This window comes from Cupressus sempervirens, chromosome 8 (genome assembly GCF_028749045.1).
Source record: "Cupressus sempervirens isolate cs-2001-9-10 chromosome 8, ASM2874904v1, whole genome shotgun sequence".
NCBI lineage: Eukaryota > Viridiplantae > Streptophyta > Pinopsida > Cupressales > Cupressaceae > Cupressus > Cupressus sempervirens.
Window position 1 is genome coordinate 343,734,335 of NC_143125.1, and position 19,997 is coordinate 343,754,331.

The 19,997-nt window shown below is 36.1% G+C and overlaps 1 protein-coding gene across 4 annotated transcripts in view; it reads right to left on the reverse strand.

Annotated features, from left to right (window-relative positions):
* Positions 1 to 19,997, reverse strand: part of LOC149542744 (splicing factor U2af large subunit B-like) — a 144,623-nt gene that overhangs the window by 19,024 nt on the left and 105,602 nt on the right. For all 4 annotated transcript variants that reach the window (XM_089797634.1, XM_089797632.1, XM_089797633.1 and 1 more), the window contains exons 8-11: positions 19,499 to 19,559; positions 19,287 to 19,399; positions 19,089 to 19,204; positions 18,816 to 18,914 (exon numbers count right to left, since the gene is read on the reverse strand). In XM_089797634.1, the coding sequence (XP_089653760.1) occupies positions 18,816 to 18,914; positions 19,089 to 19,204; positions 19,287 to 19,399; positions 19,499 to 19,559 (389 nt within the window). The remainder of the gene's footprint in view (positions 1 to 18,815; positions 18,915 to 19,088; positions 19,205 to 19,286; positions 19,400 to 19,498; positions 19,560 to 19,997) is intronic.

Below are 19,997 nucleotides of genomic sequence, written 5' to 3' on the forward strand. Positions count from 1 at the left end.
AGAAAAATATTAGCCCAACTTATAAAATAATTAAAAGTGACTTTGGAGTTGAACTAAAACTATCTAAAAAGTCTCTTTTAATTAATAATGGGAAAGGTGGCAAAGAGGAAATATGATAAAAAATGGAATGGGAATCTGAAGAATCGCAGTTGAACATTAAAAGAGGAAGACTCATTCATTTTGGGCATGCTTGGTTTATGATACAGATTTTAGTTCCTCTCTCGGAGTGTTATTTGGAAAGCTTCAGCTTTCATCCAGCCCAAGGATGGAGATCCTCGTGCCAGTATACAATGGATGCAACCCCATTGTCTGTGGACATGTCACACTAGGTGTCTCACATGTGCTTGCAGGTTCTTTCTTGTATTTCCAATTTGACTGTATTTTTGTATTTAAGATTGGACTTGATATTTGGTTATTGTATTGCTGATGTATAATGCAATAACATATTTTAAGGCATTTTATGAGAATCTACTTGTTTATATTGTTGGTTTAGATTGCATCATTCATCTATTTATGTTCTGAAATTTTTTTTGAGATAAAACCACGTAAATATATATTCGGGATATTACAGTGGTATCAGAGCATTAAACCTGCCCTCCTGTTGAGTATAATCAAAAATTCCATCAGAAGCAGGTTTAAGGGAAAAGCTTAATCAGTGTTGAAAACCGTAGAAGCATTCTGCCATCGTTCTAGTAAATATCTTTAGTTCAGAAGCATGAATATCGAGCAGATGTTTTAATTAACACTCAATGTTGATTATTCTCAATATAATCAATATTATAGTTTGTTGAGAAACTTTATCAGCATTCATATTTGTGAGGGCAGGGATAATTCAATGAAGAGTTGACTATTATTTTGAATAGCTTCGAGATTTGTATTATTATTTTTGGCACTTTTTATTTAGCTTCAAGATTTCAACATCATCATTGGACATTTTGGAAGGAATAATACTTTTGTTGAATATAAGGCCACATATTTAATCACCATAATGTCATCGCTAAATTCTGAAGCGTGATTTTTTCCTCTCATAATGCATGGGAAGCTGGTTTAATAATCTTGCAGGAGGGCATTGAACATCGGTTAGGAATTCTACGCAATGTGTGTGAGGTGACCTTCAACACAAAGGCAACTAAGAGACACGAGCAAGAGAACCTTGAGTTCAAACAACTAGAGTCATTGAATCAACTTTTGCAAGAGCCAACATTTGTTATTTGCAGCAACGGTGAATTCTAACTTTAGGCAATAATCTGTGACAGCCATATTCACGTAACTCTAACTCCAACAAAATTGTTGTTGAAACTTGTGAAGAACTTTTCACCCCAGACACCCCTCATATTAGTCTTGCATTAAGTGACATCGAAGCATTTACGAATGGGAGTGGAAGCCTACAAGATAGCATGAAGTATCCAAACCAATAATAGCGTGAACCATCTCCAAATTATCTTATTCAACCAACTCAACAGAATGGGCTAACAGTGATGGTTTTGACAAAAAGAACCCAATAATCCCAAAGTAAAGAGATACCGTAAGTTGTAAGATTGGGAGCAAAGAATGTGGATTCTATATATGGGGCAAACGTAACCTGGAAATTGTCATCGCAGAGTCTTGGAGTGACTTGAATGAATTTGTAAACATTAGAGATATATTAACCATGTGTCTTTTCATTGCCTAGAGTGTCCAAGTTGGAAGGTAAATGATCGCGGGTGTCATGAGACGTTAACTATGTCTAGTAGTCTAATGATTGCAAAACTAGAGCTATTAATTACCACACGTCTCTAGCAAGAATGATAGAGCTCTAACTGATATTGGAGTTCATAGTCTATGTAGAAGGTGCGATGACTGTGGTGAGAGCGTTGTGACTTCTATTCTGTCATTACCAAACAATTCAAGTAAAATTGTGATGCTATTATAGTCGACGATAGCATTAGTTAAGGGAAGATTATTTGAAATGCTTGGAGCTAGTGTATTTTAGCTTACTCGCCATTTTTGGAATATTAGAGGTTGTTACGAAAATCATCATTGGTTTGTAGCAGAATCCTGAATCAAGGAACTGTAACAGCAATGATAATCATTTGTGTTCTGGCATGGAATCATTGAAGGAAGTTTTGAGATTTTGGGTAGAGCTCTCAAGACACAACTACAACTGTAAGCAATAGCCAGCAGAGGACGTTATTGCTTGAATCTTGGAGCTGACTACATTCACCTGTCAAAGAGGAAATATGAGAAGGAACATTATCGGACATTAATAGTTTTATGTTTGAGCACACCTTAGCATAAATGAATTATCATCCCTGTCGATAAAGTTTTTGAGGTTCCCATAAATTCAATATTTATATCAGAGATGACTTTCTAAAGTACATTCACCATTGATAGTGGACGTCTTCACTACAAAAGACAATACATAATATTTAAGGTCTAAGCGACTATATCACATACTTAGGAAACATTATTGTCGTTAAACAACAAGACAGATTTCAGTATCATGTGTTATATCTGCAAGCTTGAAAGTTGGTTTCAGTAAGAGTAAAGTGTGAAGCTTTTATCAGAAATCATCTATTAGAAGTTGATTAAATATTGGTAAATGGGAGTGTATAAGCTACATCTACTGATTAAGTATTGGGAAAAGTGAAACTAGTTATCATCAAAGATCTAGATGAGAGGGTAGAAAATCAATTCCAATCTCCTTAGGCAAACAAACACAACATTTTAAGTGGGTTTGCATAAAGGTCTTTGTCAAACGTTCTTCAACAACCGTCCTGCAAGCAAACTGTCAATGAGTTGTGTATGTTTCAAGGAATCTTTAACTTGCCATCAAGTTAATATTATCTCATTGGTTTCATTGTCAATCGATTGGCCCTTTTGAAATCTTTCTTTTCCATCAATATTAAAAAAAAAAAAGATCAGCTTGGGAGACAAAGATAATACTAATTCAGATGATTCTGAATTTGGTAGGGATCAACCATCTAAAGATGAACTTTGACTAAGAGTATTACCAACAGATTGGACTGGACTCATCCCTCCCAAAAACCCCAAAAAATAGAAAACTATAAAAATGCAGGAAGTGATCATTTTCTTTGTTCCCAGAGGCACAAAGAACTTCATCAATTTATTAATTGCTTGAACTCTTGGATTTTTTGTCTCTCTTGCAGAAGATCTTGATGTCATGGTAGTTAATGGTACTACATAAGGCACAACACTTAGTGAAGATTTTGCAAATGGGGTTGCAAGCAAACTGGGTTTAACCATGGAGGGAACTTCGTAGTTAAGCGTGCTCGAGGTGGAGTAGTATTGGGATGGGTGACCTCCCGAGAAGTCCCAGTGCTTCACCTCTATGAGCATCACCTAGATCTGATGAGTGCTAAGTGTTCCATTTATTCTCATGAGAGATGGATTCATGTGTCAATCACTACTCATGATATATGGGTCAATGAGTTTGACTCAAAAACTACACAATTAAATCATGATAGCAATATCACAATTTGACTACTTGTGGAAAATATCTCCTACTTACCAATTGATGAGCTTAAGGGGCTTTCTAATGAATGGTTCATAAGGCACAACACTTGGTGAAGGTTTTGCAAATGGGGTTGCAAGAAGAGTGGATTTAACCATGGATGGAACTCCGTAGTTAAGTGCGCTTGAGCTGTAGAACTGGGATGGGTGACCTCCCGAGAAAGTTTTGATGCTTCACCTCTATGAGCATCACCTAGATCCAATGAGTGCTAAGTGTTCCATTTATTCTCATGAGAGATGGATTCATGTGTGAATCACTACTCATGATATATGGGTCAATGAGTTTGACTAAAAAACTACACACTTAAATCCTAATAGCAATATCACAATTTGACTTCTTGTGGAAAATATCTCCTACTTATCAATTGATGAGCTTAAGGGGCTTTCTAATGAATGGTCCATAAGGCACAACACTTGGTGAAGGTTTTACAAATGGGGTTGCAAGAAGAGTGGGTTTAACCATGGAGGGAACTCCGTAGTTAAGCACACTTGAGCTGGAGTAGTACTGGGATGGGTGACCTCCCCGGAAGTCCCGGTGCTTCACCTCTGTCAGCATCACCTAAATCCAAGGAGTGATAAGTGTTCCATTTATTCTCATGAGAGATGGATTCATGTGTCAATCACTACTCATGATATATAGGTCAATGAGTTTGACTCAAAAACTACACAGTTAAATCTTGATAGCAATATCACAACTACATAAACATGTCAAGGAAAGGTAAAACATCACAACACCAAACTAACCCTGCCAGGTTTTAAACTTCAAATCTTTTAGTCTTTGCCTCTATTAGAAATTGATGTAATATTGAGTATTGTTTTGGATCATAGTTACTAGACTCGGCTCGGACTTGGCAGGCTGATATTTTACTTAGACTCAAAACCCCAGCAGCCTGAAAATTTTAAGTGCATGTTTTACACTTCTACTATTCACTCTACTCTGAATCGATTTTCAAGGAAAAAAAATACAAATCAATTTCACACTATTATATTTGAAAACAGAAGTCTATGTCAAAAAGAAATGAATAAGAAATAATATTTGATCTAAAGAAAACAAGAATATTGAACAAATAGATATTTGTTGTGCTGTAGAAAGAACATGATTGGGACATCCATGGCATTAAAAACAAAAATAACTAATGTACTGCACTGTGGAGGAGCTTGTATCCCATGGCCCATCACTGGTTCTTGTTAGAATCTGAAAAGATTAATAACCCAGAAAACTATTGCAAAGAGTAGATATCTAAACTATGAATGCAAATGATACAAAATCAAAATAGCATCATAGAGTTAGTCTCCAAGAGAGTAATGCAAATGCTAGAAGCAAAAATAGCATTAAGAGGATGCAAAAACAAGAGATGCAAATACAAGCCAGGTAGCATGCTTATATAGGCTAGGAAGAGGGAGGAGGTGGCAACACCAACCAATGAGGAGCAACCATCTATTGGACTAAAGATAGCAAAGTATCTTCCCAAGATAGCTAATGGATGCTCACATGTAGGAAGGTGACACCTCACAACCATTCACCTAATAAGACATGCTTTATTAACCTAAGTGAGATTATTAAAAGTGTAGGAAAAACCTAGCAAAATAAAAAAAATAAAAAACTACACTAACACCCCCCCATAAGCGAAGCTTAGGTGGATGTAGAAATGGGTCCCGGCAACGAGGCCATGTTAGGTACCCAAGTACAATGCAAGAAGATGCAACCTCTGAAAGTGGGAAAAGAGAGAAAACCACAAGGGAAAAACCCTCCCCCAAAAAGAGGTAAGAACTTAGTGAAGAACTGAAGAAGTCTCCCACTAGGGAAATTGTCCCCTAAAACAGGAACAAGGAGTGATCATGAAGAAGCAGCATCACTGAAGCATGAAGAACCGCAAAACTCTGTCAAAATGCTGATCTGTAGAACCCCCATGGAAATAGAAGGCACGAACCATCAACCAAAGGAACCTCCATGGAAATAGAAGGCACGAACCATCAACCAAAGGAACCTCCATGGAAATAGAAGGCACGAACCATCAACCAAAGAAGCATAGAACAATAATATATCCTCCCCTTAAGGTAGGTGAGGTGACAGGCAGCTGAAAAGATGGGCCAAAAATCTCCTACAACACAGGAGCCAAACACATCGAGACTGAGGTACAAACACAAATAAAGGCATGTGTCGTTGACACTGCATGAGGAATTAGAGAAAGAGGGCCTATAAGCGGCAAACAACTATCCCCCCCATGGCACTTTATATAATAGTGCGAGTACAATGAATCACAATGATGAAAAAGATCCTGAATCGCAAGAGTGGCACTTTATCTCAGTGCGTTGCATAAAGATGCTTACAGTGAATATCAACAATGATCAGAAAAAACATAAGGCTGAAACAACAGAAGGTAAAGCCCAAAACGAAGCAACTGAAGCAACAAAATCGATCTCCGAACCTGAAATAAACAGAATATCAACCAGAATGCTAAAATGCAAAAGACTGAATAGGATGTGTCTGGAACAGAATCTGGAACAACAACCAACATCACTGGAAAGAGCACAGAAAGAGCTTTCCAGCGATATAAAGAAGTCCAAAATTTGAGATCGGAAGCTCAAAATACGCCTCTCGGAGTGCAAAATAGAACATCCAACTTTGATTGCCATAATAGGCAACCAAACTGTATCAAAACTCAAAAAAACCTATACCAGTATCTCTGTCTCAGAAGCATCTTTTCGACGCTTCTTTCGGATCAGAAAAATACCTCCATATGCAAAAGTTATGGCCAAAAAACCACAAGTAGGTCTTGATTTCAATGCATTACAAACCCTCATGAAGAGCATATGTTAAAAGTGAAACTTGGGCACAATAATCAAGGAAACGAATAGCACCACTGCGATCTACTCAAAAAATCATGCACTTTCAAAAAAAGAATCGCCTCGATACAAGGTCGTATGAGAAAGTTATGATCCTCCGAAGTTACCAAAACGAGAACTGTGCACAGTCACGGCTGAGAATCTACAATTTCTGAAGAATTCATGCATGAAAATCAAAAACTAACTCCACTAGTGGATAGAGCACAAAAAAATAGCCAAGTTCATAACAAGAATCATCAAAATCGGAGTTCGTATGAGCAAGAACAAGAAATTTGAAAACTGCATTCAAATCTGCGGCTGCCAACGGAGAGGGGTATGGCTGTAGCTTTGCATGCTCGATTCTGAAAAATATACAACTTGCATGCAAAATCTAAAAGATACCCAGATGGTTTTTCGAGGCTGCGAACAAAACCCAGAAAGCGTTTTTCTTCGTAATGAACAGAAGATGTTGCTGTAGTGTAAATTAGACGCCTTTAACAGAAAAAAACGGCTCCAAAAATCAGAAAACGACCCCAGCAACCAAAATTTGACATGCAAATGCTGGATCAACTTCTCAAGTCCATCAATGGCATGCTGGAACCTGCAAAACTGATTGAAAACTCCAAATATGCAAGTTGATTGTCAGATTTGAGATTGAAACCCCAGAGAAAAACTGTTTTTGTCAAAACTTTTCTGATTCTCAGGATCATCCAAAGATGCAAGAGAAGAGCATACTTTATTTTTCAAAAAACTACAATAAAATTTATTTGCCCCCCCCGAATCTCTCAAATAAGGAAACTAAAATCTACTCTTGCACATAGAAAAGCTCTGATACCATGTTAGAATCTGAAAAGATTAATAACCCAGAAAACTATTGCAAAGAGTAGATATCTAAACTATGAATGCAAATGATACAAAATCAAAATAGCATCATAGACTTAGTCTCCAAGAGAGTAATGCAAATGCTAGAAGCAAAAATAGCATTAAGAGGATGCAAAAACAAGAGATGCAAATACAAGCCAGGTAGCATGCTTATATAGGCTAGGAAGAGGGAGGAGGTGGCAACACCAACCAATGAGGAGCAACCATCTATTGGACTAAAGATAGCAAAGTATCTTCCCAAGATAGCTAATGGATGCTCACATGTAGGAAGGTGACACCTCACAACCATTCACCTAATAAGACATGCTTTATTAACCTAAGCGAGATTATTAAAAGTGTAGGAAAAACCTAGCAAAATAGAAAAAATAAAAAACTACACTAACAAATAGATATTTGATCTAAAGAAAACAAGAATATTGAACAAATAGATATTTGTTGTGCTGTAGAAAGAACATGATTGGGACATCCATGGCATTAAAAACAAAAATAACTAATGTACTGCACTATGGAGGAGCTTGTATCCCATGGCCCATCACTGGTTCTATGGTGGCTCCATGTGCTTCTGTATGTGTCAGCAACATCCACACTATGTGCTTATGCTATTATCACCTCCATCACTACTACCACCACTACTTCAGACTAAGTCTGATCAACATAAAATGTGGTTGTTTGAAAACAAGATCCTCAGCCTTAGAAATCCAATTGGGTGGTGGATCAACCTCCTCCAAAGCAACGGGGGAGAAATACAAGCCTTTGTTTGCCTATGATGGAAAATAAAGTTTGAGTGAATATAAGTTAGATTGTTTGAGCTTTTAAATGTCCATGAAGAGGAGAGGATCCAATACTTGAGCATGTTCCAATGGTTGTGATAGAAGTTGTTAACTTGACACCCACACTTGTTGGTTTAATATTCAACATTTTCGACAAGATTGTACCAATAGTTGTGACTTTAAAGTTGTTCTTACTAATGATGATTCCCCATAAGTGAATGAAAAGTGTCCCTTTTCCCAAAAAAACAACCAATAATGTGATGCCACATCAGCTGCACAAGTATGGGGGTCTCCAATGCACTATGATTGATCTCACTTTTTTTGGGGGCTGTTTAAGACACTTTGGCAAAAAGCATGCTGATGTGGCATCATATTTGATGACGTGGCTCTGAAACCTTAGTTATAAGCAGGGAACTTGCCAAGTAAGCTACTATGAAAAAATGAGAGTGATTTGAAATTTCCACATAGGATTTTGAGAAGCGTGAAGTTAGGGTGCTCAACTACTGGGTCCTCTCCCCTATTGTAGTTGAACATAAACATATTCCAATGGTGCTTTCACACTCAAGCTTTGCACGAGTCACTTAACTCGTATCAATCCTCTAAAAAATTGGGGAACTTTAGCCCTCCCACCATCCAAAAAATGAAAGTGAAACTCCATTTCAATGGAAACAGGTGAAAAAGCAATCAAACTCAATCATCACCATTATCTCAATAAATCTGTAACTATAGCGTAAGCAATCTTAAAAGTTTACTTGGCTACAATGTGGTCCAAGTTACCTTTGATATATCTTAAGAAAAAAGTCAAAGTCTCCAAATATTTTAATCTCAAAGATAATTGTTCTTCTCAGCTACGAACCCACTTAAAGCAGCTCTACAATCATATAGAGCAGACTCAAAACTTCCAATGTGTGACTTAAATTTTTATCAAAATTGTATTGCTGAAATCAAAGAAATAACCTGCTATATGTAAAGGCATAAGAAGCTCACGGAGTCATCATCAACCAATTATTTCCCATTTGGCATAATATTTTCTGTCAACACTATCATAGTTGTCACAAGGTTTGAAATTTGATGTAACATCCCTCTCTGGATATTTGCTCCAGATTTTACCCAATGTTCCACAGGAACTCAAATAACAACTTGCATGCAAATTAATTTATATATATCCAATAGCTTCATATGAAATTTTGTGTGATTGATTTTGCTCACTTTGTTACTGCAATTTATAATTTGAGTATTTGCACTAACATTTATTGGTCTAGAACTCTGTGTTGATGTTTGACTTCATTCCAAATAAACATTCTCATATGCACGTGTCAACATGTGAGCTTGACTCTCATGGAGACAAATCTTCATCACCGCTGCTTGGCCATATGTCTCCTAACGGACCCAAGAATGAGTTATTGTGGCTTAGCTAATTTACTCTTTTGTAACCGCAGCAGTGATCTAGAGATGCTTACGTGGTCAACCATCTTGCTTCATTGCATGGAATAAGCACCATCATATTCATAATTGTGTGTGCTTGCTGGCTGCATATATAATCAACATGGCTAATGATCGGGTCTTTCATAACGTTAAGGACAAGAGAACTTCCATTGCAAACAGTGTACGTTCGAAGAGGAACACCATCGATCGGTTCTTCATCCTTTTCATCATGGAAAAAGGGCGTTACTCAAGAAGCCTCTATGAAGTGCTTGCTTTGGTGAGTCCACCGCTTTTCTTTCATATCTGTGTATTCTGGTCAAGCAAGGTGTATGAATTCACCTATTGCATTTTCCAGATTTGTGTGTTCGAAAGCTTCGAGATATTAGTATTTTGTGATACATCACTATTTTTAGTGCCTGGGTTCAATTCCTTTGTGTTTGCTCAAGTCATTGGGTATTATATGATTGTTTTTTTGCTTCTTCCTATATATATATATATATATATATATATATATATATATATATATATATATATATATATATATATATATATATATATATATATATATATATCGATTGATTGATGTTCTCCATCAATATCTCTGAAAGTTTCTCTCTTAATACTCATATCACTTGGATTCTGTAATTGTAAATCATTTTGAATTCTTCAATATAAGTTCAGATTTGTTGGGGCTGGGTTGTTTCCCTCTGTGAAGACGGTTTTGCCCAGGATAAATTGTTGTGAAAAGTTTATTGTTTGTTTTTCTGGTTCTAGTTTTGACAATTTGTACCTGCAGGCTGATACCAAATGTCTAGATTTCATATCAACCTCGAGAATGTTGCTCCATCAATCTGCTACGCTCTTATGTAAATATTACCATACCTGGAATCGAGAAGCCACTCATCAAAATCCCACTAAAATAATGTACCAAACATACCATATCAAGCTCCCAAATCATCACACTAACAAAACAATCAAATGTAAAGAGGTACTACTATCTCAAGTTGCTATCAACACCGAACAAATGATCTCTTTTGGAAGTGCAAAACATTAAATATAGGCACACGAGAAAAATCATATCAAATCATTCTAAGTTTATAGTCTATCCTCAATGACTAGTTGTAGTGGCATTGCAAGATTCTTCTCTTGAATAGCAATTGTTCGAATAGCATAAGCTTACTTCTCTGCATTGGGGCATCTCAACCCTTCCTCTTTGAAAGCTATAGAATGCTCCACATCTCTTTAGTCCTCTACGTGAGGATTGTGGCACACACAATGATCTGAAGAAAATGAGTATATGTAAAATGGCTTCTCATAATCTCGACAAAAGCTCTCCTAGATGTCAAAGTCCAAAAAAGCGCTCCTTGCTATTTGAGTCCAATCCAGCATCCTTCTTGAGCATGTCATTCATAGGTTTGACTATCTCTGCAAATCCTCAGAACTTCCTCAAAAAATTAATCTTTCCATCCTCTTTGAGTATGTCATTCATATGTTTGACTAGCTCTACTACTCCTGAGATGAACTTCCTCACACAATTATCCTTCTTGAGCATGTCATTCATTGGTTTGACTATCTCTGCAAAACCTAAGATGAACTTCCTCACAAAATTAGTCTTTCTGAAGAAAGAACTCAATTATTTCTTACTGGCTAGCAAACTTAGCTTCGAAGTAACCTCCACTCTTTAAGGATCAACCATAATTACTCTTTTTGAAATCAAATGTCCAAGCAGTTTTCCTTTTGTTGCCCTAACACGCATTTCTTTGGATTGAGAGAGACTCCAAAGTTTTTGCATCTTGCTAAACCTTTCTCAAATCTTCAATGTGGTCCTCTCTCTTCTTTGAAAACATTGTGAGGTCATCCATATAAATTATGATGCATTTATTTCTCAAGATTCAAAACCTTAAAAGTGATGTCTATGGCTCTTTGAAATGTTGCTTCAGTGTTGATTGCGCCAAAAGGCACCTTCTTATAAGAAAACATTTGCCATTTGGTGTGAAAGTTGCCTTCAATCTATCTTCTACAACTATGACTTGATGGTATCCTAAACATACATCCATGAATGTAATCATTTATGATCCATTTATTATTTGCAATACTTCATCCAACAATGGCAATAGATAATTGTCCTTTTCAAATGCCTTGTTTAGATTTCAAAAATTCACACCTAACATTAACTCTCCATTTTTCTTCCAAATTAGGACCAAATTGGTAACCCACCTTGAGTATCACACTAGGAATATGATCATTGTTGTCAATAGCTTCTTACTTCCTGATAAATTAAGGGCTCCAGCAAGGGGCAAATGAGCCTTTGGCATTGTCTAAATGGCTTACTTCCTTCCTTAAGTGGTATAGTATGTGTGATGATGGATCATACATTTTCAAATCTCCATACCCTGATGCTATCCCATCTAGAAACTCTTCCTTAACTTAAGAATGCCTCATCTCCTCTTTAATCTCTTATCATGGCATGCATAGCTCTTTCAAACTTGGCATACCACCAGTTTTGACTCTTCAAATACATGTATTATCTTTGCTCCTTTCTTTATAGTGCACAAAAGACCCAACCGGAGCTTCAGATTCAGCCATGTTCTTAAGGAAATTGTAGTCTATGTGATACCAAATATGTTTCTCCTGGTGGACTGGTCAATTCATATCTAGTCCTTGATCCTCTCTTAGTCTTAGAGTCATCAAATCTCAAAGTCCATGCTTGATTATCTCCTTAACATCCTTTTTGGAGTTCCTTTGGTGGACTTGATTTAATTTTTTCTTTCCTTGTATCACTTTATGTTGGAGTTTGATTTCTCTCTTCTTTTGTCTTACTACTTTCAACTATATCTTCTTGTGGAAGCTTTTACTTTACATTCCCCTTGTCATTTTGATATTCTTGTGGATCTTCTTTCTTCAACTCCCTAGGATCCTTTTCTCTACTTGTTCTAAAGCAATCTCGCACATGTAGCAAGATAGTTCTGAATGGAATGCATTGTGAATTCTACACCAGTTAGGTAGCAATAGATCTCACACTAAAGTTCACCTACCCTATTCTAGACCTTGTCTCACAGTTCTCAACACATTATTTCATAAATTCACAAACATCCCTTCAACTTCATCTAATGAGGGCCCTTAGACATTTTCTACAATTATCTCAGTGGAGTTTTGATCCTTTGACAATTATTCTCTTTTCTCCCCATAATTGATCCTTCGACAATTATTTCCTTTCACCAATGCGAATGATATCAATTAACTTGTTACCTGGGCTAAAGCATTGGATGCCTTGTTACAAGATTTATATCCAAACTTGATATGGACGGCATTGAAAGCTCTCAATTATATCCCACACTTTGTTTCGATATTTCTTTATTCTTTTATCATGGCATGTATACCTCTTTCGAACATGACATACCACCAGTTCTAACTCTTCAAATACATGTAGTATCTTTGCTCCTTTGTTTATAGTACACAAAAGACCCAACATCGAAATTTCATATTCAACCTAATTGTTAAGGAAACTGTAATCTATGTGTCATCAAATATGTTGCTCTTGATAGACTAGTCAATTCATATCCAAACCATGATCCTCTCTTAGTCTTAGAGTCATCAAATCTCAAAGTCCATGCTTGATTATCTCCTTGACATCCTTTATGGAGTTCTTTTGGGGGACTTTATTTATCTTCTTTCTTTTCTTAGTCATTTTCTGGTGGAGTTTGATTTCTCTCTTAGCCCATCTCACTACTTTCAGCTACATCTTATTGTGGAAGCTTTTCCTTTTCATTCCACTCGTCGTTTTAATTTTCTTGTGGATCTTCTTTCTTCAACTCCCCTAGGATCCTTTTCTCTACTTGTTCTAAAGCGTTCTCGCACATGGAGCAAGATAGTTCTGAACGAAATGCGTTATGAATTCTACACAAGTTAGGCAGCAATAGATATCACACTAAAGTTCAACTACCCAATTCTAGACGTTGTCTCATAGTTCTCAATACTAAATTTCTGAAATTCTCAAAGATCCCTTCACCTTTGTGAGGAGCCTTGGTCATTTTCTACAAATATCTAGGAGGAGTTTTGATCCTTTAACAATTATTTTCCTTTCTCCCCATATGGCGTGTCCAACATCACAACTTATTGCATCTTGGATTGCCCAAGTTTGTCTCAATGAATAGGATCTCATCCTTCTCCCCATAATCTGTAATAGTCAATTTCAATACTAGGGTACTTTCAATTCAAATTTGATTTGGACTTCCTCTCCATGGCAACCATATATGTGAGAAATATGTAGCCACCTAGCCATTTAACTATCTAGTCCAGTCTCTACCCAATAGCATGCCTTTGTCATCTAGAATATCTACAACTAATATGTCAACATGTTGCTTCATTTTAGGATCAAATGCCAGTTGCATATGAATATTGTTTAGTTTGCCCGTAAATTGAACCTTTGTCATATTAGTTGAGTAACTTCTTGGTTGCATTTGTAGGGATGTGTCCCAATCTTCTACAAACAACTAAGGGCATCCCACTTGATACTCATGAATCTATCAAACAATTATGTAGTAATTTGACAAAAATCCTTACCGATAGCAAGAATGGAGTTGGCTCATATTTCCCCTGGTAAAACATAATTGGAGTGGTGAATTTAGGTGAAAGCTTTGTCTTTAGCTCTATCGGTTTGTTGACTCCTCCTAGCTTTGTAGTTGCTTGTCCCTCCAATCTTAGTTGTGTCCTGATTTAAATTTGAAGCACTTCGAGCTATGTAGACTAGATATGATGACTCATGATTATTAAAATGTGCTTTGATCATCACATGCAACATTTTGACCAAGTTAGTGTTTTGGGCCATGTTAGACATGTTGTGAGCATTCTTGTTAGCTCCTTCTGAAGTATTTATCATGATTTGACCAAGGACCCCTAATTCTTATTATCCTTCATAGTTAAGGAGTACATCTCTTATTTCTATAACTTTCACCAATTCAAACGAAAGCAAAATTCTCTCAATTTTCCTCAATTCTTTTGTCACACACTATCTCAATTTCTTTTGCTCTTCACCACTTGGAGGGTTATTAGCTTTTTCCTTGTTGGTCTTTTGGATTCCGTTGTTCTTTTGCATATTGCTAGCATTTTGACTACTATTATTGTTGTCTTGTCATTATTTAGGAGAATCTCTTGGATGGCCAGGCATATTACTCACATTTGGATGTGGAAACATATTGAAGTTCTTTGGAGGAAGAGATGAATTCAATAGCTCATTATTTCTCTAATTCCTTTGATAAACCCTTGGTCTATTGCTGCAAGATTGTTGAAATGCTTGAACTTCATTTGTGCCTTGAACAGAAAAATTGTTATTTAATGGTGGGAAAAGATAGCCAGCTTTCCTCATGGTTTCATTTGCACCTAGTGAAAGTGTGGAGTTCCCACTGGACCATTGGTTGATACTAGTCAAAATCTTCCAGTATGCTATTCATAAGCTTCGAGTTCATGACGAAATGAAAATTCCTCAAAAGTTAAGCATTGATCATATCGTCTTTGGGACAATCTCATATCCTATCACTGGAGAATTCTATTGGTTGATTGATTCATCCACCACTTTCTGGAACACATTTATGGCCCTTTAGAACTGAGGACATTGTAACTCTAAATGTTGATTTGCCTCACATATTCTTACACCATCTTAATAAAGTGGCCTCAACTAGGAATATCTTCTCTGTTGGTTTATTCTCAGCAATTGGTGGGCTGTCAAGTGGTGACATCCCATTTCCATTATTTGGATTTGTATTCCATGTCCTCTTTTGATGGGTTTGATTGTTTTTATACCCTTGGTTATTTGACTAGCACCACATTGATAATTTCCTCCTAAGTTGTTTCTTTGGAAACCACCTTTTTTATTAGTTCTTTGGTAATTGGTATCTTGATTGTTTCTTTGATAGTTCCCTTGGCAATTTCCTTGATAACCTCATCGGTGGCCTCATTGATACCCATGGGAGATCCTTTGCAAGCTCCAAAATTGATCATTTTGATTCCTCAAGTATGTGACCTGTGTAGACAGCTTTTTCACTTGTTCTACTAATCCCTTCAACTTTCTCTTGTGTTCTTGTAGATCTGCTTGCACCTTGAAGACATACACGCATTGCTGAAGTTGCTTAAGATAATTAGTTTCAATAGTGAATCTCTATTTGCAATGTCATTTTGTTGATGTTCACTATTTGGCAAAATCGAAAAAAAAAAATAGGGGTAATTATTTCAAGTGCATTGAACATCAATCAATGCACAAGTTGGCATTCTCCTAACATGACAAACATCTCCAACAAGTGTGATCTACTCTCAAAATGGTAGATCTACACATAGACAATACCAATATACTCATCTAGGCTCTAGAAACTCTCTGCCACTATCAGAATACCTTCCTCATAATGTCTCTCTCTCTAAGAAAATTGGATGTTTTCAAGGATGTTGGAATGGACCAAAAAAGGACATCTTTCCATGTATGTTCTATTTTTTCATGCTAGTGGACTCAAAGTTTTCATATGGATCAAATGCATAGTTATTTGTGACCAATTGCTCTAATTAATCTTCAAGTATGGCTCTATGGTTTTGAACTTTTGATCATGTATATGTCATCCATTGTCAATCATCCTACAAAGTTAAGGCTCATATGGAATTCAGTGATTGGCTCAATGGGGATCTTGATCTAAACCTCATACTTAGTTCTTACAACCATCTAGCTCCAATCCAATGACATATACCCTCCTACCTCAACAAAATGTCTCTAAACAACATCTTGTGCAAAAGAAAGGTTAGGGATATGTTGCCAAATAGTCTGACAAAATTTTGCTTTCGAGTACTCATACTCGAATCGGTACTAATTGGAATCGCTTGTGAATCGGGTAGGGTTTGGATTATTTCAATATTCATGTGCTGATTTCAACTTGAATCAATGGCAGCATCTCTGATTTTTAAAATGTATTTTCTAACATTTATTTGGATAGAATCTCTCTCCAACAGTGTTTGTTTTACAAAAAACTTGACAAGAAAATCTCATGCTTTGCCAACAATGGAAGTTAGTGCATTGGGAATACCACCTAATCCAACTGATTTAATTTAGTAACGTTTATATGGGTGGACTTGGTAGTGTCCAAGCAATTGATTTTGTTTGACTTCTCGAACCTTCAATTTTGTGTGGAAAAACAAAGAATTAAAAATGGGTAAGGTATCGAACAAAAAAAATGTATTCAACAATGAAAAAAATGGATTCAATAATATGTTTTATCTATAATGTGTTAAGTTCATTATTTTATTCTTTGCATGTACAAATAAAGATTTGGTAATAAATTTTATTTGTAATTTATAGTTAATATATTTAATTTTTTATTTATATATAAACAATTTAGCTTTAAATTAATATGCTTACTTTTTAATAAATATATAAACATTATAATTAATATTTTTAAATATACATTTACAATTAATATATTTAATTTTTCATATGTATTTATGTTTATATACACTTTTTGTACAAACCCAAATGTATCCTAACCTACAAAATAAAATTAGCCATATCTACTTACCAAATCCGAATCTGATTTCTATTCTGATTCCAATTTGGCCAGTTAGGATTACGGCATAAGTGCAAGAATAGGGAAAGATCCTTCATGATTCCAATGTTTTTACCAAGGTACTATCAAGCAAAGTGACTCCTTTAAATATGCAAGTGTATTTGCTACCCTTTAGGGCACCACCGAAAGTTCCAGTTCCACTATCAGTCATACAGCTATGAAGCAGCTTCTTGCCAATTATTAAAGCTAAAAATAAGTAACAAACTTTGCCTTACTAACCGCGACGGTGAAGACCTTGAGAACAACCAATTGCTTGTCATGCATAGTTGATTTGTGTTGATGGCATGACCCTTGTAAGCAATGAATCCTTCCTATTACTTCAGTAATCCCTTCAGCAAGTTTACTTGTCCAAGGATAAAACAGAATCTCCCAAAGCAAAATATTCATAGTTGTGCTTTTTATCTGATTCATGAAACTGATAACAAAAAGGTTTAAAAACGAGTGCAGCCAAAGGAAAGTTGTGCTAGATTGCCATGTTTTTTAAATGACCTATAATATCAGTTCCATGGGAAAATTTTGGGAACTTACACCCACTTGCTTTGTCTCTCCATGGCCTTCTTCTTTGTTCTAATCGAAATATCAAACTACAATTGCAATCTTCTAGCTATTGTTGCTACCTCAATGACTACACAGAACTCCCTCTCTTCCCAGCACATCACAGCCTCTTTGCAAGCAAGTTGAGTTTGATCATTTGTGGACTACTAAATTTGAGAGCTCAGTGCAACACTTGCAGTAAATTGTAAATACTAATACCATCAAAGTCTACAAGAAATTCCCCCTTAGGCAGTCTCTACGACCATGAGGAGCATCACAAGGATAGAATCACAGGCTCTACAACTGGACCAGTTGATTTAAAAAATTATCTAGGCTTTGCTAGGGTTTTGGACTAGAATTTTCTGTTAGGGCTTTGCCACACAAATGGTCTCAGAACTGAGAATGATATGGGCTCCTGTCAGGTTGGAACTCGAGATTGTATCCCCAGATGTTCTGATAAGATGACCTCTGGGAAGCTTGGACTTGGTGCATTTTGATGCTTGTTAACTCATTCAATTGTATGTGTATTAGGGAACTGAAGCATAGCAAGTTGTTAAGCGATGGACTTTTCTACTGCTTGGGGATTCACATACAAATTGTCTGAATGCCTATTGAAACTATCCTGGCTAACCACATCTTACACTCGTAAGATTCTCAAGAGATGAATCTTTAAAGTTGGAATGCCATTTCTCCCATTTTAATAATTCATTTATAGATGTTTGTACAAATTTATTTTGCATTGAGCCGCTAGCAGTCTTACAACCAAAACCTTATTTTATTCAGTTGTGTTGCCAGTATCACCAAAGAGAGATAATCACAAATCATAGAATGACAACAACAATTATTTTAATAATAATTTCATGGACTTAACTCCAGTTGATCTTTTCTACCTACATTGCTTCCATCTTGTGAGGCTTTAAAACTTATGGATGTTTACTAGTGAGGTTGAACTCTATTGATTCAACCATTCATTTATAATCTTTGAGAAAAATAAAAAGAAACATATATAAAAAAATTAAACCTGAAAATATTGCATTCACACTATTTGCATTTTTCAAGTGTGATAAGAAAATAAATTCTCAAAAATAAAGCATGATTTGTATAGAGTGGTATAATGTGGATATTTCCCATACTCCATTGAGCTTCCCTTTCCATAAAATTTACCATAGCAAAAGAATAATTCATGAATCGAAATTTAGATGAGGCTCAAAATTCAAGAAAATAAACAGATACAAGTCACTTCCCTTCTACCTCTGGGTGCACTTACCCAAAGGATTCAAGCAGCTCTCTTATCTGTGTTTCAGTGAGGTAGTAAGGAAGACCCCCTACAAAAACTCGATCAGGTCCATCAGCTACACCAGCAGCACTATGAAAAACATCAAAACAAAACTCAAGATTCATTTCCAAATGAGCATTTGAATACTGACAGGTGTAAAAGGTAGAAACAATGAGAGAGAAAATAAATGACCATATAATAAGCATAAGCAGAACAACATGGATTACAAATAGTATCAGGATACGAATAAAACATAATAACTACCCTGGTGTGAGACCAACAGCAGCTAGATTGAGGTGAGAACTAGGTTGGCTTGGACCAAGTGCTGCTGCCAGTGAAGGATTGTAGTCACTTGGCCTTCTTACTCTGACAGGAACTCCCTGTGGCAACATATTCTGGTAAACATACAAATATCTCCAGAGCTTCCATCCTTTATGACCAGGCATCAAAGAAAATTAATACCTCAAATATAATGCCATCCAATGCCATTGCATTACTAGCCTCTTCAACTGTGCGCATTTCAACAAAAGCAAATTTCTTTTCATGATTTATGTACACATTCACAACGGCATCACCTGTGACCAGCGTAAACTTCAATTTGAGATGTACTCTAGAATATCATCAAATCTAACATGTCAGACTTAAAGAAAATACAGAATTGAAAGCATCAATACCAGGCCCAGCAGTATTTCCTCCTATAGCAGTCATAACCTGACTGAAAAATGTTGCAATACTCTGTTGCCCATCACACAACAAAAGTTAAGAAACTTACTTTCTCATAATTAAACCATATGATTATACTGGAAAGGAGAATGGGATAATACATGAGAACCATATCCAAACCAATAAAGCAATAATATATAAAACAGAAACCTCATCCAGAGGGGAACCATTACAAACCCCAATTTCACTTCATAAGAAGTCCATGATACATCTTTCCTTGTTCTTCAATTTCAAACCTTACTGACACATATTTACTTTTGATCACTTTGCAAATCTTTCAAGAGAACATAATATAAGTATTTGAGGTAATTGTTTGGTTGATGTTGAAAGGTAAAACACTAGCTACTAGTATAGTGTAACTGTAAAATCATGCATCAAACCTATATTCCCAAATATGAAGCATTACTGTTGTTTAAAGAAACCAACACATCTATTATTCAGAACCTTGTA